The sequence below is a fragment of the Physeter macrocephalus genome, chromosome 17 (assembly GCF_002837175.3).
Source record: "Physeter macrocephalus isolate SW-GA chromosome 17, ASM283717v5, whole genome shotgun sequence".
Taxonomy (NCBI): Eukaryota; Metazoa; Chordata; class Mammalia; order Artiodactyla; family Physeteridae; genus Physeter; species Physeter macrocephalus.
The window spans coordinates 17445219-17465754 of record NC_041230.1 but is presented as its reverse complement, the minus strand read 5'-3'; the positions used below and the strand labels follow the sequence as shown (position 1 = coordinate 17465754).

The 20536-nt window shown below is 35.1% G+C and overlaps 1 protein-coding gene across 1 annotated transcript in view; it reads left to right on the top strand.

Annotated features, from left to right (window-relative positions):
• The window catches only part of URI1 (URI1 prefoldin like chaperone), a 70053-nt gene that overhangs the window by 35773 nt on the left and 13744 nt on the right, over positions 1 to 20536 (top strand). The window contains exons 3-4 of the mRNA XM_024132570.3: positions 7532 to 7610; positions 8662 to 8797. Coding sequence (XP_023988338.1) covers positions 7532 to 7610; positions 8662 to 8797 — 215 coding nt within the window. The remainder of the gene's footprint in view (positions 1 to 7531; positions 7611 to 8661; positions 8798 to 20536) is intronic.

Below are 20536 nucleotides of genomic sequence, written 5' to 3'. Positions count from 1 at the left end.
AAATTTGATTATTTCTTTCTTTCTTTCTTTTTCTTTCTCTCTCTTTCTTTCTCTCTCTTTCTTTCTCTCTCTTTCTTTCTCTCTCTCTCTCTTCTTTCTCTCTTTCTCTCTCTCTCTCTATCTTCCTTTCTCTCTCTCCCCCCCCCTTCCTCCCTCTCTCTCTCTCTCTCTCTCTCTCTCTTTTTCTTTCTTCCAATTCCTCTTTCTAGTTAGTCAGGACAAATGGGTGAATATCTGTATCTACCTCTGATGTTTTTGAGGGATACCTTGCCCCACAAAAGCACTGAACTATTTTAGAACAATGCTGTGGTTTTATAGTGTGTTTCTCATGAATTACCTGAAATTGTTTTCTTGACTTGCCTTCATATGCTTACATAAAATTTATTTTTTATGCATACTATATGAAATATCGATCTGCATACCTTTAATACTTAAAAAACATTTATTCATGATGATGAGTTCACTCCTCAATGTTAGGTAAGTTTGGCAACCATATTTTTCAGAGTCTTCATTTTACTGACCACAGAGTTTTCAGTCACTGTTTTGTACAGGCCCTCTGTTTGGGCTCTTTCTTTCTTTCTTTCTTTTGTTTCTTTCTTTCCAGTATGCGGGCCTCTCATTGTTGTGGCCTCTCCCGTTGCGGAGCACAGGTCCCGGACCGGGGCACGAACCCATGTCCCCTGCATCAGCAGGCGGATTCTCAGCCACTGCGCCACCAGGGAAGCCCCCTGGGCTTTTTTATTTTTATGTGTCGTAAAATCTTCCAGTTTTCTGAAGATTTTACATACTTTTGTTGTTGGGATTTCTGTTGTTATTTATGAAAATGTCCTTAGGGGCAAGGGCAAGAGGGAAGAATCATATATAAAACCCCCCTTCTCTGTCATTCTTCAGGGTTTTTCTTCCGGTGTCATGTTTTAGTACATGGGTTGGGATGTTAAGTAAGTTTTGAAATTTTTGTGTATGATGTTTCAAAGCAAATTAAGATTTAAAAAAAAGATTCAAGTTGAATGTTTTAAGAATGATTTTTTAAGAAACAAAATCTGTATTGTTTAAAATTGAATACATATTTACTGAAAGGTAGAAATAAAAGAATAAAAATAAACTTACTCATAATTCTGAAGAGAAGCTAATTCTCTCCCTCTCGCTTTTTAAGACATTTTGTTTTATTCCCTTCAGCTTCTTAATTCTTGTTTGTGTCACTGTGGTCAAATTGTAAATGCTAGGGTTTTTTTCTTTTCTTATTTAAAAGAGTTAATGATTTTTAAACTGTAATTAGAATTTGTTAACTTTTAGGAGTCCCCTCACCTTTGTATCATGTTTTTGGAAAAACCACACTAGTTTAATACTTAAAACATTTCTGAAAATAAAAGGCAAAATTATATGTTATAGGGGAATTTTTTTCCCCCAAAGAGTTTAAACTTTTATAAAAAAAAAAAATCCGTAATGACATCTCATCATTTAGAACATAGTCTTTGAATGTATTTCCAGTGTCTGTATATTTTGGTTCACAGTTTCTCACAGTCAGCTTAAGTCCAGTGAGTATTTTGATATATCTCATTGAGGCTACACCTCAATGCAATTTGGACACCTCATGATTTTTCATCTTTGTCTTAACCGTATTAGGTTTGAAAACTACATTTCTTTGCACTCTGATTTTTTTCGGTTTTCGTTCATTTTTATTTATTTATTTTATAAAATGAGAGCAGCATGCAATAAAACTTTCAAGCACAGAGCACTGAGGACGCAGGGTAAATATTGCAACAACATTGCTTGACTGAGAGGTGTATCATTCAGTGATAATCTAGAGTTCATGCTCTTGCTTCGAGATACAAAAGTCTAAATTCTGATATACTAAAGACAAAAGGAGGTGTGGCTACCAGTGTATGACTAAGAAAAATGTAAGCTGTAAAAAAATTAGGCATGTGTACAATTTAACTTTTTTACTAATTTATTTTGAACCCATGACCAAATTGGTGATAGTTTTCCCGTTTTTCTTTTTATTTAAATCAAGTAAGTTATAGATAATTGTGAGAATTTTATGTATTTGGTGCGTTCAAAGCCAGGATTGCTATTTTTTTCCTCATGTAAGACCTCTTGAAAGAAACAGTAACCTCAAGGGATCTATGAGTGGACTTCTATTGAAATTTATGCAAAATATAGGGCCTTTTTCTCAGGAAAAGATCTAGAGTTTTTATCAGTTTTTTTATAGGTATCAGTGACCATAAAGGGTTATGAACAACAAATAAAAGTTTCCTTTTTTCTAAAGTATAGAAAACAAGAAATTGAAATGATAAAACTTATAAATTATGCTTAGATTTAAGTAGAAACTGGCACAAACATTCAAAGCTTGTCAATTATAAATTATCACATCTAAAGTCATCTTTTCTTAAAAGTCCCTCCTGATTTGTTACAGAAATACGTATCAGTTGTAGAAAATTTGGAAAATAAAGAAAATAAAAATTGCCTGTAAACTCATCACCTAAAGCTAAGACTTAGGCACTTTGAGAGGGCATTTCTTTCACGCTTAGAGTAATGTGTTTTTATATAACTTTTAAACTTCCTTACGTTGAATTCACATCTCATTCTATTCTTAGAGCAAAAGAATACTGATGAAGAAACAGTTACCAATGATAACTGGCAAGTGTGAAGTTACATGTGCATGGTTGTTGGTAGAGGGCACAAATTCCTCTCTCACACCGTTGCTGCGTATATCCATTGTACTCTGTTGTCTCGTTGAAAACTTCAGTTGAAGAAATCTCGTAGAATGTTAGCTGCGTCTGTCTCTCTGGATAATTTTGTTTCATTAAACTTTTGAAAAATTATAAGTTTTTATATTTAGGTTCATCTGTTATCTATTTCTAAAAATAAAGTTTTCTGATAGACTCATAAAATATAAAGAACATGGATTATTTCATCAGCATCTTCTGATATGTTTCCTAGGTATGAGTTGAGAAAAAGGAATATGAGACCATATTGCCTGAATTTTGAATACTATCATTTATCTTGATAGTATTTTATTTTGCCATGACCATTTTTTTAAAATGCTGTTGATTTAATACAGATAAATTTAAATTGTTAAGTGTTTCCCTTCGCATCAGATTGCAGAAGGCACAACAATGTAGATCCGTCTTTCAAGAATGTTTTTATTGCTTAATATAACCTTGATAATTTGTTATGCTGTTTAAGAGGATACTTTAAAAAAATCAGTAATTCCTTTCTTTAGAAACAAGAAGATTTCTCTCTTTACAATGCCTGAATTCAGTATTCCTCTATTTTCTTAATTTTTGAGGTAAAAACCGAGGCATCCATCAAGCCAGTGGATCTTTAACAGAGAAGCATTGCAAAAAAAAAAAGACATGCTATATTTGAGTGATGATCCCTGCAGCATATGGCATAAGGCTTGGTTGCAGAGCAGGCACTCAATAAATGGTGAATTGAATTGAAACAAAGGTTTCTTGGATGCTTAATGGGACATTCTAGAGTGGGTATGATGGACTAAAAATCATTTTTAAAGAAGATTGTATATTTATTCACATATATTCCAAAATCTTTGGGTTTTATAATTTCTTAAATTAAAAACTTAAAAGCATTAACTCTGCCCCAGATCAGCCCAAATATTAACACTAATGTAAAGCCCTTTCCCTTTTTTCCCTTTAAGCATCTCTTTGTGTTTTCTGCTTTTTTGTTTAGGATATTAGATAGAGAGAATGATAGAGGAGATTTTTTTTTTAAATGGGCTTAATGTCTATTTTCTGCCTATTCCAACTTCATACATTAAAATGAAAGTTAACAAAATTTTGTTTCAGTAATTTGTTTTATTTTCCTTTTTTATTATTGAAAGCTGGAAATTGGAATCTTTAATCGCTTGTCTCAAAGAAGGGATGTAGAACTTTTTCTTTTGCTTTACAAAGATTTTCTTTTATCCGTTGCATTTAAGAAGAGGATTAAAAATAAGGAGTTCCTCTCATATTTCTCCCATCTCCTTTTTTAATATTCTATTATGAAAATCTTCAAACATACAGAAAAATTGAAAGAATTAAATAGATGAACCTTGATCATATATCTATCCATACCTCAACCCTTAATCCATTTTTTATGATGCATTTCACAGTAAATTGTGGACATCTGCATACTTCACCTATAAGTACTTGAGCATACACATCATTTAACTTACTGTCTCTCATACTTTTTATAACCTTATGAAAATAAGGTATTTCTCATGAGACCTGTCCTGATCTTCATCCTTAAGGTTAAGGCTAGTTTGTAGTTATGTCCTTTTTTTTGTTGCTGCTTTTTAATAACAATAAATGCTTCTCAGAAGGCTTTTATTATATTATAGCACATGATTAGCAGGACTCAAAAGATTATAAAAGTTTCTTATATGCCTTATAGCAGTGCTTTAGTTCTTATTTTCTATAAGGAACGTTGCATGAGGATGTCTGATGCAAATTAAATCTTATTTATTGGATAATTCTTTTAAATTAAGAATTGAAGGCTGAACCTAATCTGTAAGGATCAGATATGGTGAAGCCAAACAAAGAGGTCTATATAGAATAAATAAGTAGGCTTGAGAGGTTTATCCTAACTATATCTGGGTTTTATTTTCCATTTGAAAAAAAATTATTTTAAGCAGTCCCTTCTTTGACTACGTGTTTTACAGTCTCCAAAAATTTAGTTATATATTTCTAAGTGGTAAAGTAGAAAAAAATCTATTCAATTTTGGTACAAATAAAGATAGGTACAACCTTCCATAACATATTAGTTCTTAGAATCATTTTTGTGTTTTCAGTTTTATAGACTTTGTGATCTTTAACGGGATTATTTAAGCCCTAAGTATGAGAAGGGACTATTTGGAGATAACTGACCAGGCACTTGATGCTGGATATTTCCACTAGTGGGAATTTCAGGGAGAGAGTTCCTCAAGCCATAATTTCTCCCAGAGACACTGCTTGACTCCTACTTGCCTCCCTTCAAAAAGGATTTCTGCATGAGCTGCTTTTTAAATTATCTTCTCCTTTCTTTTTGTATTTTTAGAAAACAATTCAAAATTTAGAAATAGCAACTCCAGTCTTAAACTGTTCTCCAATATGTCCACATTTTTGTTCTAGAGAGAATTATTGATAAGTTTAAAACTGAGTATACGTGCTTTGGAATAATACTGATATTGATTTCTTGTAGCACCTTGATTGAACCGACTGTTTTTTAATATATAAAAGAGATGTTTTGTTAGAAGTCCCCCCCTTTTCAGGTGTATTTACCAGAATAGTATGTATTGAATGCTAACTTGAATACTAGCTGTTTAACAATTGTAGGAACATTTAGATATCTAAGCATTTGCAAAATTACTTACCTAAAACTGCTAGTGTTTGTAGATTTAATATTGAGTTCACTGTTTGCAGGTATTGTGTCACATCAGATCTTTATGGACAGTATCCCATTTATTGCTTGCACCAATCCTGTTTCCAAAAGCTTCCTGAATTGTTACATTTAGCTATACTTTTAGCAGTAAGTTGTGCTATTTGTATCAAATTGAATGAATTTGACGTAGTAGAATTATCTTAGTGGGTAGTATAGTCTTTCTTTAAAATTTTAGAATTGGTGTTTTTTTGATACTTCATGGAAAAAGGGTCATTGGATGCTCAATGTAGATGTTCAGTGCTGGGCAGGGTGTTAGACCGTTTATATTTAGTCCTCTTTGAATCTGCGATAGTTAGGCATTATTCCAATTTTACCATTGAAGATACTAAGACTAGGGTTAATTTGTTTACGTTAAGTGGTGAATCTGGGATTGACCCTCTGGTCTGACTTCAAAGCCATGTTCTTTTTGGTATATAGCCCTGTTCATGAAGTTTCCTAACATTTTATTCATATAAAAATGTATCCAGAAGGATCATTTTTGCCTTAAACAAATAAAGACATTTTCTGTTTATTTATAAAAAAGGATTCGAAAGGAATTTTTTTAAAAAACACTACACTAGAACATTAGAAAATGAAAAGCCTTGCTTGAAAGAATACAGGTCAGAAGACCTAGGCTAAGGCCATTGCTTATTGCTTACCTCTCCTTGATAGAGTAGATCTAATTTCTCTTAAACGTGTTTTTTTCCATTTTCCTTCTGTTTTCTCTTTTGTAAGAGGAAAATGTTGATAAGTGACATTTACTGCAGGAATATTTTAGGATGAATAACAATATATATGTGAAATTCCTTGATATTTTTAAGACTAAATGGGATGATTTTTATTATGTTACTGTTGCTTTAGGGGAGCTAAGGAGTAAACTGAAACCAATTCCATGATTTTTATAAAGCAGCCATTTTTATTATCTGGAGAGTGATTATCTATGCTGCAGTTTATTCTAATTTTAATTCGACAATATCTACATGTTCTTTTAAATTACTTGCTGAAATGATGAGTTTTTTGTTTTTGTTATTTTTTAAAATTGAGACCACCACCCGTCTGCTTTAAAAAATTTTCAGTGCTCTGGTTTTGCTTGCAGCCTGCAGCCTAGCAGGCAACCCTTAGGAAACCTCCTATCCAGAGAAGGTTTGAAAAGAGGTATCTCATTTTAGGGCTATTCAGTTCCAGCAGGTGTGAGAACTGAGTAGGGTTCACAGTGTGGAAACATATGACCATTTCTGCTCCTACAGAATTACATCCTTTAGTGGTTTGAAATTGCTTTATTTAGGTAGCTCTGTTTAGATAAAACATGGAACAGACTCCAAGGCCCAATCGAAATGCTTTTTATATTACCTCTACCTAATTTCTTTTAGCCCCTGATTGATTGTCTCTCATCTTAATAACATTAGTATGAATAACTGAAGGGTTGGTGACTCCACCACATTTTTCAACCTAAAGTTTTCCAAGAACTGAAGCATCTGATAAAATTTTGTGTTCGTGATTTCTATTCCAAAACCAGTGTTTATTCACTCAAAAGCTTTTTTTGTTTGTTTGTTTTGTTTTTTGTTTTTTTTTGCGGTACGCGGGCCTCTCACTGTTGTGGCCTCTCCCGCTGCGGAGCACAGGCTCCGGACGCGCAGGCTCAGCGGCCATGGCTCACGGGCCCAGCCGCTCCGCAGCACGTGGGATCTTCCCGGACCGGGGCACGAACCCTCGTCCCCTGCATCGGCAGGCGGATTCTCAACCACTGCGCCACCAGGGAAGCCCCACTCAAAAGCTTTTATCAACTCTTCTTCCTCATCTTTAGCCCATGTCCCTCCAAACTCACTGTCTCCCTTAATTTCCAAATTTTATTTAATTCAGATGATCCTCTACCTTAGGGAACACTAATTCTCAAGATGTGTGTGTTCTACATCTAAAAGCTAATGTCCCTGAGAGTCTTAATTCTTTGATAAATGTATGGTGGGATAATGCCGTTGCTAAATTTTGTAAAAACACGATTTTAAAATTAAAAAATACTTTAATCTTTAAATTGCTAAAATTAGGTGTTTGATTAGCTTGTCTTATGATACATAGCCTACTTGAGGAATTGTTAATTTGTGTATTAATTTAGTATTTGGTATTTTTTTGTCAACAGGAAGAAAGTAGATAATGACTATAATGCCCTTGAAGAAAGACTCAGTACCTTGCCTGATAAGTTGTCTTATAATATCATGGTATGTTTGGTGTGTTTCTTTTAAAGTAATATGTTGTTTCTTGTAAAGATATTAACTGTGTAGAGTAAAAAGATGTTTCTTTGCTTCATGTGTATTGATTCACAAATTCCCTTCCTAATGGCCTCGATCAGAGGTAGCTACCATAGCAAGGAAGGTTTGTTTTTGTTTTACTTTATAATAATACACTAATTGTAGTAATAGTTGGTATGTACTTTGCCTTTTTTCAGATGTATATTAAATTATCATGTTATGATGGCATAAATGTTAGCATAAAATTTGACATATTTGGTATGCAAATTTACTATGTTAGAAAACTAATTACAACAGAAATATGGCATGTAGTTGTTTCCTGTTAGCTAGAGCAGGAATAGACCATAATGTTTTGTAATTCACAGAATTAAACCCTAGAACATTGATTTTATATAAAAAGGTGCTGCTGATTTTTGTTTGCATGATGTTTCATATCGACATAGCAGTCTATTCGTGAGCCCTGAATTAGATTCTTTCATTGCATAAATATTCTTTTTCATGAAGACTGTGTTCTTAATTAAATTAGCCCAAATATTTTGAAAATGTATTGTTCTTTATTATACCAGCTCAAATATTTCGTAAATTTTGTAAACCCTTTAAAGCTATGTATTTGTTAATTCCTGTTTCACTCAAAAAAGAGACTTTTCTCAGAAATAATTTTCAGTTTTTAAAAATCAAAGTTATTCTTTATTAACATTTTATTTCTAGTTTGCTTTCATTTAGATTTATGAATTAGCAAAAAATATAAACATTCGGAAGCAACATTCATTTCTCTGAATGCTATATGTAAATATGCTCTTTTCTTGTTTTAATGTTGATTTATTAACCTAAAACAATTTTCTATAGGTTTTCTTAGTGAAATTTTAATATAATGTTAAATTTCCATGAAATTGACATTTTATTTTTCCTAGTGTAGAGATAAAAAGGACCTTCACACAGAGCTTTTAATGCTACTTTATAAAATGTAGTTTTTAGTGTTTTTAATTTTTTTGCCCCCCCCCTCTTTTTTTTTAAACAATAGGTACCATTTGGCCCCTTTGCCTTCATGCCAGGAAAACTTGTCCATACTAATGAAGTCACTGTTTTACTTGGGGACAATTGGTTTGCAAAATGTTCAGCAAAGCAGGCTGTGGGCTTAGTTGAGCACCGGAAAGAACGTATGTACCAATTATAAATGATGTTTCTTTGCTGGATGTGTATTGGTTCACAAAGTGCCACACCGATGGACTGTTTGCTATTAAAAGTACCTTCCATTGATTTATTAGATAAATATAACAAATATCCAGGCTATTTGTGATTCTTTTGAATTGGAGGTAGTTTGAGCAGATCCAGCATTTGAGAATGTGGGCTGGAGAATGGAACATCTGGTTGGAAATGTCACCCACATTAGTATGTTTTCAGAAATTACCAAGTGTAAAAGTTATCACATATGGTTTTGTAGGTAGAAGTTGGATAGGTATAAGAATTGGGGTCATTTTATATTTTATAATTGGTTTGTTTTAGATGCTTTTCATAGACTTCCGCTTTTTAATACTTTAGCACAGAGAAGAAATTTACTTCCTTCTCCTTCTCCTTATTGAACTAAGATAAATACCTATTTGCAAAAGTAGAAACAGTTCTTAACCATGCGTTTTGGTTTGGAAGAAGTCACATTTCCATTTTACAGAAGAAAAGGCCAGGTGGGGAGAGATGCTACCTAAAATGTCACCCTTAAACAAGTGGTTTGAAGTTTCTGCCTCATTTTATTGAGGTAGTTCTAGTTTTCTTTATCTGTGATATTGTTTATTGATTTATACATATCCACACACACACGTTGTGTAGTTGGATGGGTTGGCTTGGGTTGCATTTTAAAATTAGGTTTATTTAATATCTAATCTATGTTCTTATTTCTGTAATAGCATACTTAAATTGATAGTATAATATCACCCCTACCTGATTTTTAGCCTTCTAGTTAAAAATGCATCTGAAAATAAATTTTTGAGGCTCCTTCTGTATAAATGAGGTCATGTAGATAGAAAACAGCTGAGTTTTCTAAAGCTGAAATTATTTCACTTATACATGAGTGGGTACTAGTTGGAGAACTCATTTACTCAGTGAAATTCTGGAATCTATATTTGGAGACTCTAATTGCAAATCAACTCCTATAAGTTTATAATTGATATATATTTTGATCTTTTGTGCCACTAATCAGAATCTTATTGTTTGGCTTGTGTATAATTTCTGGCGATGATAATTCTTTTGGCATTACTACATTAAAGTAAGTCATGTATATTAGAGCAAAGAGAATGGGCATAATTCTTTAAAGGCCTTTCTTAATGGTGAAGGCTTTCTTTATCTACTGGGGTAACTCTGCTGATATGAAATCAGTTCATAGTCTTTTGAAGTTTTGTTCACTTTGATTCTCATATGGATATTTCAGGAAAGAAATCTTTAGAATCAATTTGACTTATATTAATGGAAGAATACTTTTAATAGAATAAAACAGAACTCTAGAACAGCAAAACTTTTGGGGAAATCACTTTCCAATGTTAAATACGGTTTTGGGAAGTGACCAAAATGATGACTGCTGGGGTCGATATTTATCTAAAATAATTTTCAGAATACATAAATAATAAATTATGTTTGAGAATCTGTTTTGGTAAATGAATTCTAAAAAGTTGTTTTCACACAGTTTTATAATAATTTATAATAACTGAAGAAATTGTTCAGGCATATTATTGTACTTAACATTTATTAAGAAAATATACTTTATTTTTCTTAAGGCAGAAGAAATAAAGAGGTTAAACATACCTACCTCAGTGTCAACAGAGTAATTGGGGAAGGTGAAGGGAGGTCTTTGCATGTTTAAAAAGTAATCAAAGTACAGGACAAAATGGATTTAACACAACAACAATAAAAGGATTCAGAGGCGGTGACTCAGAGGAAGATCATTTGTAAGAGGAAGATGGCAAGCTCAGTGTCCTACCCTTTTTCTCACATCTGGCATTTTGCCATTTAACATGAATATGACCAGCTTTTTAAAGTTTTTTTATTTTTTAATATTATCAGAGCAAAGTTGACTTTTTATTTGGTATACAGTTCTATGAGTTACAACACTTGTAAAGATTTGTTTCACCAGCACCACAGTCAGGAAACAGAATAGGATACAGGATATACCTTAGGTAGGACATGGGACCACACCAAAAACTCTCTCATGTTTCCCTTTTGTAGTCACACCCTACCTCTACGCCTAAGACCTGACAACCGCTGATCTATCACCTTTTCTAGAATGTCATATAAGTGGAATCATGCACTAGGTAACCTTTTGAGACTTCTTTCACTCACCATAATGCCTCATCTAGGTTGCTCTGTGTATGAAAAGGTTCATTCCTTTTTAGTGCTGAGTAGTGTTCCATTACATGCATGTACCACAGGTTTTCTATTTACCTATTGAAGGACATTTGGGTTTGCTTCCAGTGTTTTGGCATTTACAAACAGTTGCTATAAACCTTTTTATACAGGTTTTTATGTGACCATAAATTTTCCTTGCTGTTGAGAAATACCTGTTGTTTTCATTTAGTGTCTTTGTCTGGCTGGCCTCATAGAAAGTATTCCTTCCTTTTCACTATTTTGAAGGAGTTTAAGAATTGGTATTAATTCTTTGGTAGAATTCATCTGTGAAGCCATCTGTTCTGGGCTTTTTTTTTTTTTTTGGCTGTGTTGGGTCTTCGTTGTGGGCTCTTCATTGTGGCATGTGGGCTTCCTAGTTGCATTGCGCAGGCTCTAGAGCACGGGGGCTCAGTAGTTGCGGCACGTGGGCTTAGTTGCAGTATGTGGGATCTTAGTTCCCCGACCAGGGATTGAACCCGGGCCCCCTGCATTGGGAGCGTGGAGTCTTAACCACTGGACCACCGGGGAAGTCTCTGTTCTGGGCTTTTCATTGTTGGGAGGTTTTTGATTATTGATTCAATCTCCTTACTTGTTCTAGGTCTACTCAGATTTTCTGTTTCTTCTCATTTCAGTTTTATAGTCCATATGTTTCTAGGAATTTGTCTATCTAGGTTATTCAGTTTGTTGGCATTCAGCTGTTCACAGTATTCTTTTATAATCCTGTTTCTGTAAAATAAGTAGTATTGTCTCACTTTTCTTTTTGTTTTTTAAATTTAGCTTTTAATTTAAGATTCTGCTTTTTATTCTTTCTCCTGCAGGTTTACTGCATATTTCATTTCAGGTTCTATATGTGATTATAAAGGCATCTCTACTTTTCTTTCTGGTTTTAGTGACTTGAGTCTCTCTTTTTCTTAGTCCAGGTAAAGGCTTGTCAATTTTGTTCATCTTCTCAAAGAACCAGCTTTTTTTTTTTTTTTTTTTTTTTTTGTGGTACGCGGGCCTCTCCCGTTGCGGAGCACAGGCTCCGGACGCACAGGCTCAGCGGCCATGGCTCACGGGCTCAGACGCCCCGCGGCACGAACCTGTGTTGCCTGCATCGGCAGGCGGATTCTCAACCACCGCGCCACCAGGGAAGCCCAGAACCAGCTTTTATTTATGATTTTTCTCTCTTGTTTTTCCATTCTCTATTTTGTTTATTTCTACTCCAGTCTTTGTTATTCCTTCCTTCTGCTTGCTTTGGATATAGTTTATTATTTTTTTTCAAGTTTCTTAAAGCATACAGTTAGGTTATGATTTGAGATCTTTCTTTTTTTTAAATGTAGTTGTTTACAGGTATAAATCTCTCTCAGCAGTGCTTTCTCTGTGTCCTATAAATTTTAGTATATTGTGTTTTCATTTTTGTTGATCTCAAGGTATTTTCTAATTTGCTTTGTGATTACTACTTTGACCCATTGCTTAATTCAGTGTTTTGTTAAATTTCCACGTGTTTGTAAATTTTTCAGTTTGCCTTCTGTTGTTGGTTTCTGATTTCATTCCATTGTGATTGGAAAAAATACTTTGTGTGGTTTCAGTCTTGTGAAAATTTTTAAAGACTTGTTTTGTGACCTATCACATGGTCTTTCTTGGAGAATGTTCCATGTTTTCCTTAGAGAATATGTATTCTGCTCCTGTTGGGTGGAATGTTCTGTATGTATCTGTTAGGTCTAGTTCTATAGTGCTGTCAAAGTCCTCTTTCCTTAATCGTTCTCCTTTCTGGTTCTTCTGTCCTTTATTGTAAGTGGGGTATTGACATCTCCAATTCTTACTGCAGAACTGCTTGAATTGTGTCAATTTTTGCTTCATATATTTGAGGCTCTGTTGTTACATGTGTGTATTTTTATAATTTTATTCTTTATTTTAAAATTTTATTGAAGTATAATGTAATACAATGTTTTTTTTTTTTTTTTTTTTTTTGTGGTACGCGGGCCTCCCTCTGTTGTGGCCTCTCCCGTTGCGGAGCACAGGCTCCGGACGCGCAGGCCCAGCGGCCATGGCTCACGGGCCCAGCCGCTCCGCGGCATGTGGGATCCTCCCAGACCGGGGCGCGAACCTGGTTCCCCTGCATCGGCAGGCGGACGCGCAACCACTGTGCCACCAGGGAAGCCCCAAAATTTTATTGAAGTGTAGATGATTTACAATGTCGTCTTAATTTTTGTTGTACAGCAGTGTGATTCAGTTATACATATATATTCTTTTTCATATTCTTTTCCATTATGGTTTATCACAGGATATTGAATATAGGTCCCTGTGCTATACAGTAGGACCTTGTTGTTTATCCATCCTATGTATAATATTGGGTTGGCCAAAAAATTTGTTCAGCATTTTCTGTAACATCTTACGGGAAAACCCGAATGAACGTTTTGGCCAACTCAGTAGTTTGCATCTGCAATCCCAAATTCCCAATCCTTCCCTCGCCCACTCCCCCTCCCCCTTGGTAGCCACAAGTTGGTTCTCTATATCTGTGAGTCTGTTTCTGTTTTGTACCTATGTTCATGTATGTCGTATTTTAGATTCCACATGTAAGTGATATCATATGGTATTTGTTCTCTTTCTGACTTACTTTGCTTAGTAGGATAATCTCTTGGTCCATCTGTGTTGCTGCAAATGGCATTATTTCATTCTTTTTTTATGGCTAATATTCCATTGTATGTATATGCCACATCTTTATCCATTTATCTGTCAATGGACATTCAGGTTGTTTCCACGTCTTGGCTATTGTAAATAGTGCTGCTATGAATATAGGGGTGCATGTATCTTTTCGAATTTTAGTTTTGTCTGGATATATATGTCCAGGAGTGGGATTGCTGGATCATATGTGAACTCTATTTTTAGTTTTTTGAGGAACCTCCATACTGTTTTTTCCGTAGTAGCTGCACCAATTTACATTCCCACCAACAGTGTGGGAGGGTTCCTTTTTCTCCACACCCCCTTCAGCGTTGTTATTTGTAGACTTTTTGATGTTGGCCCTTCTGACTGGTGTGAGGTGGTACATCATTGTAGTTTTGATTTGCATTTCTCTAGTAATTAGCAATGATGAGCATCTTTTCATGTGCCTATTGGCTATCTGTATCTCTTCTTTGGAGAAATGTCTACTTAGGTCTTCAGCCCATTTTTTGATTGGGTTGTTTGTTTTTTTGTTATTGAGTTGTATGAGCTGGTTATATATTTTGGAAATTAAGCTCTTGTCAGTCACATCATTTACAGATGTTTTCTCCCAGTCCGTAGCTTGTCTTTTTGTTTTGTTTATGGTTTCCTTTGCTGTGCAAAAGCTTCTAAGATTAGGTCCCATTTGTTTATTTTTGCTTTTATTTCTGTTGCCTTGGGAGACTGACCTAAGAAAACATTGTTACGATTTATGTCAGGGAATGTTTGCCTATGTTCTCTGCTAGGAGTTTTATGGTGTTATGTCTTGTATTTAAGTCATTAAGCCATTTTGAGTTTATTTTTGTGTATGGTGTGAGGGTGTGTTCTAACTTTATTGATTTGCCTGCGGCTGTCTAACTTTCCCAGCACCACTTGCTGAAGAGACTGTTTCTTCCCCACTGTGTATTCTTGCCTCTTTTGTCGAAGATTGACCATACGTCTGTGGGTTTATTCTCGGCTATTTTGTCCACTGAACCATATGTCTTTTTTTGTGGCAGTACCACGCAGTTTTGATTATTGTAGCTTTGCAGTATTGTTTGAAGTCTGGAAGGGTTATGCCTCCTGCTTTGTTCTTTTTCCTCAGGATTGCTTTGGCAATTCTGCATCTTTTATGATTCCATATAAAATTTAGGATTATTTGTTCTAGTTCTGTGAAAAGCATCATGGGTAGTTTGATGGGGATTGCATTAAATCTTGCTTTGGGTAGCATGGCCATTTTAACAATATTAATTCTTCCAATCCAAGAGCATGGGTTATCTTTCCATTTCTTTGGTGTTATCTTTTCATTTCTTTGGAACCATCTTCAGCTTCCTTTATTAATGTTTTGTAGTTCTCAGCATACAAGGCTTTTACCTCCTTGGTGAGGTTTATTTCTCAGTATATAATTGTATTCTTGATAGATTGAACCTTTTATCAATATAAAATACCCCTTGTCTGTTGTAACCTTTTTTGATTTATTTTGTCTCATATTAGTATAGCCACTCCAGTTGTTTCTTGTTACTCTTTGCATGGAATATCTTTTCCATCCTTTTGCTTTCAACCTATGTGTGTCCTGAGAAGTAAAGTGAATCTCTTTTTGACAGCATATAGTTGGATCTTGTTTTTTTTTTTTTCCCCCAATTCATTCTCCTAATCTGTGCCTTCCTACTCCATGGTACTTTAATACATTTACATTTATAGTAACTATTTATAGGGCATTGCTATTTTATTATTTTTTGGTATGTCTTATAGCTTTTGTACCTCATTTCCTTCATTCTGCCTTCTTTTGCGTTTAGTTGATTTTTTTGTAGTGAAGTGTTTTGATTCTCTTCTCATTATCTTTATTGATAGTTTATAGGTATTTTGATTGTGGTTACCATGGAGATTACTTACAACATCCTAAGGTGTTTTTTTTTTTTGGCGGTACACAGGCCTCTCACTGTTGTGGCCTCTCCCGTTGCGGAGCACAGGCTCTGGACGCTCAGGCTCAGCAGCCATGGCTCACGGGCCTAGCCACTCTGCAGCATGTGGGATCTTCCCGGACCAGGGCATGAACCCGTGTCCCCTGCATCGGCAGGCAGACTCTCAACCACTGCGCCACCAGGGAAGCCCATCCTAAGGTTATAGCAGTGTATTTTGAATTGATTCCAGCTTAACTTCAATCACTTAGAAAAAAAGCTATTTCTGTATAGCTCTGTTGCCCCCTTTATATTATCGATGTCACAGATTATATCTTCATGTTGTATACCAATTAACATAGATTTGTAATGATTTTTATGCGTTTCTCTTTTACATCCTGTAGCAAATAAAAAGTGGAGTTGGAAACCATAATGACAGTAATACTATTTTAAATTTTTGCCCACGTTTACCTTACCAGAAATCTTTATATGTTCATATGGATTCTAGTTATTGTCTAGTGGCCTTTCATTTCAACCTGAAGAATTCCCTTTAGTTTTTCTTGTAGGGCAGGTGTAATGATAAGGAACTCCTTTAACTTCTGTTTATCTGGAAATGTCTTAATTTATCCTTCATGTCTGAAGAACAGTTTTTAATCTCTCAGTACTTTAAGTATTTCAGCCCACTGGAGTTCTGACTTCCAAGGTTTTTATTGAGATCTCTGCTGATATTCTCATTGAGGATCCCTTATATGTGATGAGTTTTTTTCTTGCAGCTTTGAAGATTCTCTCTTTGTCTTTCAAAAGTTCGATTATGTGTCTTGGTCTGGGTCTAATTGGGTTTATTCTACCTGGAATTAGTTGAGCTTTTTGGATTTGTATCAATAGATTCATGTCTGGCAAATTCAAGAGTTGTTCGGCCATTATTTTTTCAAATAATTTCTTTGCCACTTTCTTTCTCTTCTCCTTTTGCAGCTCCCTTAATGTATATATTAATCCACTTGATATGTCCCATAAATCCCTTAGGCTCAGTTCACTTTTCTTCATTTTTTTTCTTTCTGTTCCTTAGACTTGATAATGTCAAATGTCTGTAATCTTCAAGTTCACTGATTTTTTTCTTCGGCTTGCTCAAATATGTTGTTGACCCCTCTAGTGAATTTTTCAATTCAGTTATTATATTTTCAGCTCCAGAATTTGTGTTTGGGCCATTTTTATAATTTCTCTTTGTGGGTATTGTCACTTTGTTCATATATTGTTTTTTAAATTTCCTTTAGTCTTTGTATTTCCCTTTAGCTCTTTGAGCATAGGAGAGCAGTTGTTTTAAAGTCCTTTTCTAGTGCATCTGATGCCTTTGTTTATTCAGGGACAGTTTCTGGAGATTTAATTTGTTCTTTTGAATGGTCCGTGTTTTCCTGTTTACTGTGTGCTTTTTGATTTTTTGATGAAAGTTGGGCATTTGAAAACACAACCACCTCTCCCAGTCTTTGCAGAGTGGTGAGAAGGACCTTCACTAATAAGCTAGGCATTCTTTAAGCCTTTGTATCAACCCGAAGTGAAAAGTTTTGTCTTTTGTGTGTTTTCTGAGCATGTCTTTCCTGGGCCTGTGTATGGATTTTTGATTTCCCTATATACATGGCTGCTTTTGAATATTTTACTTTGTCAAAGATTCTCACCTCAACTTCTCTTTGCAGCCTCAGGATGTATGTTGTATGGCTCAATCTCTAATCTCTTGCCTAGGCATCTGCAGAACTGTAGTCCTCCTGCATCTTTCAAAAGCAGTGCCAGCTAATTTCTTCCCCCTGAGGCCTGGTTTAGGTGAGACAGATACCAGTTTTTCAGACAGCCCCCAGACTGGTTAGAATGTTGCAAATACAATCTAGTTTGTTCTCTGTGGTTCAGGCAGGGATCTGGGCTGCCACCTTCTCCAGACCAAAACTGCTCCACACTAGGGAGTGGGTGGGGAAAGGCAAGTAAAAATGCCATGAAATTTCCTGCCATTTTGACTGTGGCTTTTTCTTGTTTGGGTGTTTGCATGGTTGTAGACCTTTGACTGTTTTCCAGAGCCCCTCTAAGATATTTTAGTTAGTTTTTGTGTTTTTGATGTTTTTCGGGGAGGCAGGGAAAGCTTGAAGCTTCTTAGTCTGTAATTTTGCTCGTTTTTTTTTTTTTTTTTTTTTTGTGGTATGCGGGCTTCCCTCTGCTGTGGCCTCTCCCGTTGCAGAGCACAGGCTCTGGACGCGCAGGCCCAGCGGCCATGGCTCACGGGCCCAGCCGCTCCGCGGCATGTGGGATCCTCCCAGACCGGGGCGCGAACCCGGTTCCCCTGCATCGGCAGGCGGACGCGCAACCACCGCGCCACCAGGGAAGCCCTTGCTCCTTGTTTTAAAGGAAGATTTTATTTTCCTTTGAGCATAGGAAACTTCTGAGCATGTTTGTAGTGACTAAATGTAGTGAGTGATTAAGTGGAGGAAGGAAGGAATGAGAAGATCCTGGAGGTGATGAGATTCAAAGCATAGATAGAAAATGTAGCTTTGGAAAATATCGATGAAGAAGAGAAAGAAGCAAGATTAGGTGAAGAATATTTGGGTTGAAGATGTTAGATTAAAATCTTCATAGTAATAAAGTCAGGTTTATTTGTTCAGAAGTAGGAGAGGTTAGGATCTTGAAGTGCTTGTGGACTATATATTATGGGAAATGTGATATGGCCATCAACAAACTTTTTTGATTTATCTTATGAGGCAATATGTGTATTCTTTAGTATCTTCAGTGAGGCATATCTTAAATGCATAGGTATTTTGTTACAGAGTATAAGTTTATGATTTTTGGTTTTATCTTCAGAATAAACATAAATAGCTTTAAAACATCATATACCTTAAAACATGTAATAAAAAAGTAGTATCCTTCTCTGTCCCTCTCTGCTCCCAGTTCCCATTCCCTAGAGGTATTTCTTTTAGTCTTTAGGCTGATCTTTTGCTTTGCTCTTTTTATGCATATTTCCCAAGTACTTTGCATATTCTGTTTTCTTGATTTTTTTTTTCTCCAATTTTATGTAGTATCTAGCCTGTGTATAATTAAAGGGGAACATTTAGCTCATGTTCTTCTCCCTGTTCCTCAATCGTTTTAATATTTTTTTATTATAATTTTTGTTTAATCAGTGTTCATTTTTAGATATAATTCCATTTCCATTCTTGAACAGCCTTTCATTTGAAGTTTACTGCTTTTTTTTTTGTTTGTTGCATAATGTTATGTATCTATCATTAATTCAACCAAACACTTTCATTTTATTCTTAGAGACTTCTTTACTGGAGTCCTTCATATTTGCTCCCATCTTGAATTTCGAAGAATGGCTATCTTCCTATATCACTGTACCATATCTTTGCCTCTTATTTATTCCCATTTCTTGGTTACTATGGCATCTTCTTTCAAGTTTTAGCTTTTAGTAACTTTCTAGGAAGGTATGTGGGAGATACATTTTTTGAAATTTTGCATGTCTGAAAATATTTTTTATACTCCTGCTTTTTGTAACTAGTCTATTTAGAATTTGAAGTTTAAACAGTTTTGAAGGCCTTCTGTCTTACGGTTGCTAGTAAAAAACTGATGCCATTTTCTTTCCTTTGTATGTGACTTGTTTTTTCTCTTTAGAAATTTTAGGTTTCTGTCTTATTCCCCATGATCTGAAGTGCCACAGTGATAAATACCTTGTGTAGAGTTTTTAAAAATTCATTTGCTAGGTGTTTGGTGGGACTTTTCAGTGTGGAGATTCATGTCCTACAATTTTGGGAAATTTTTAATATTATTTCTTTGATAATTTCCTTCTCTTGTCCTTCTCTTTATCTTTGTTATAATTTTTACCTGATTTCTTCTATTTTATGTTTGAAATCATGGAATGATTTTTTTTTCCTGCACATTTTAATTCCAAGGAGCTTTGTTTTTTGTTCATTTATTTGTTTTTCTGCTGTCCTTTGAATGTTTCTTTGGCATAGATACTACTCCTGTATAATAATCTTTCTTTAGGATTTTAGAGTTTTTTCTTTTAGAGTTTTCTTCATGCATTGCCTTTGTTTTTTGTTCCTTTCATATTACGTTTTTTTTTTCCTCTCTGGCATTTGTAGTGAAGACTTCAAATATTTGGTGATCATTGGCTAACCATTCATACTTAAGAGTTAAGCACTGTTAGGAAACTGTGTGGGCAGAGTTTGTTGACTAATAGCTTTTCCGTAGGGAGTTAAAGTTGCAAGATGGTTTTTCTCATTAAGGGATTGACAGAAAAATCAGTTTTGGAGTTAATTAGCATCCTACAAAAGAATTTTCTAATCATCACCTAGTGTTTTGAGAACCAGGCTGGATGTCTCAGGGTTCAGTATGTACACTGGTTTCACCAAGACATTTCCTATTCTTTTCTCAGTTCTTCATCCCCTCCCACAGTCCCTGCTGACCACTCTAGGCTGTAAATCTTTTGCTAAGTCAAGGAGGGAAATTACCTGGCTATGCTTTGGGAGGAGGGGGTTTGGAACCTAATCATTCCATTCAAACTTTAATTCAGATATTTGTTTTTAGTTCACCCTTTCCTTCAGAAATATTTCCAAAAGAGGAGCCTTCTCCAAGTCCTACAACTGCTGCAGTTTCAGCTTTTTCTGTTGTGCAAAGTCAGTTACCAGTTGTCCAGTTTCCAAAACTTGGTTGACATCCTTTGTCTGCTCTATTCCTTGTCTCCTTTCCCATTATCTTTGTCTTTATGCCTTCATAATTTTTTTTCTTAGTTGTTATTTTAATAAGGTATGGGGAAAAAGTGAATTAAGTGCATGAATTCAGTCTGTGTTAAAACAGAAGTACAGACCTTTGAACTGCTTTAAGGAGAGATCCTATACAGAGGTTTGTGAACATTTCCACCAGGGGGCATGTCCTTTTGAAACTGTTGAAAGAATACTGAAAAATTCCAACATACAAAAGGAGAGAGGTTGGAATGGAGTG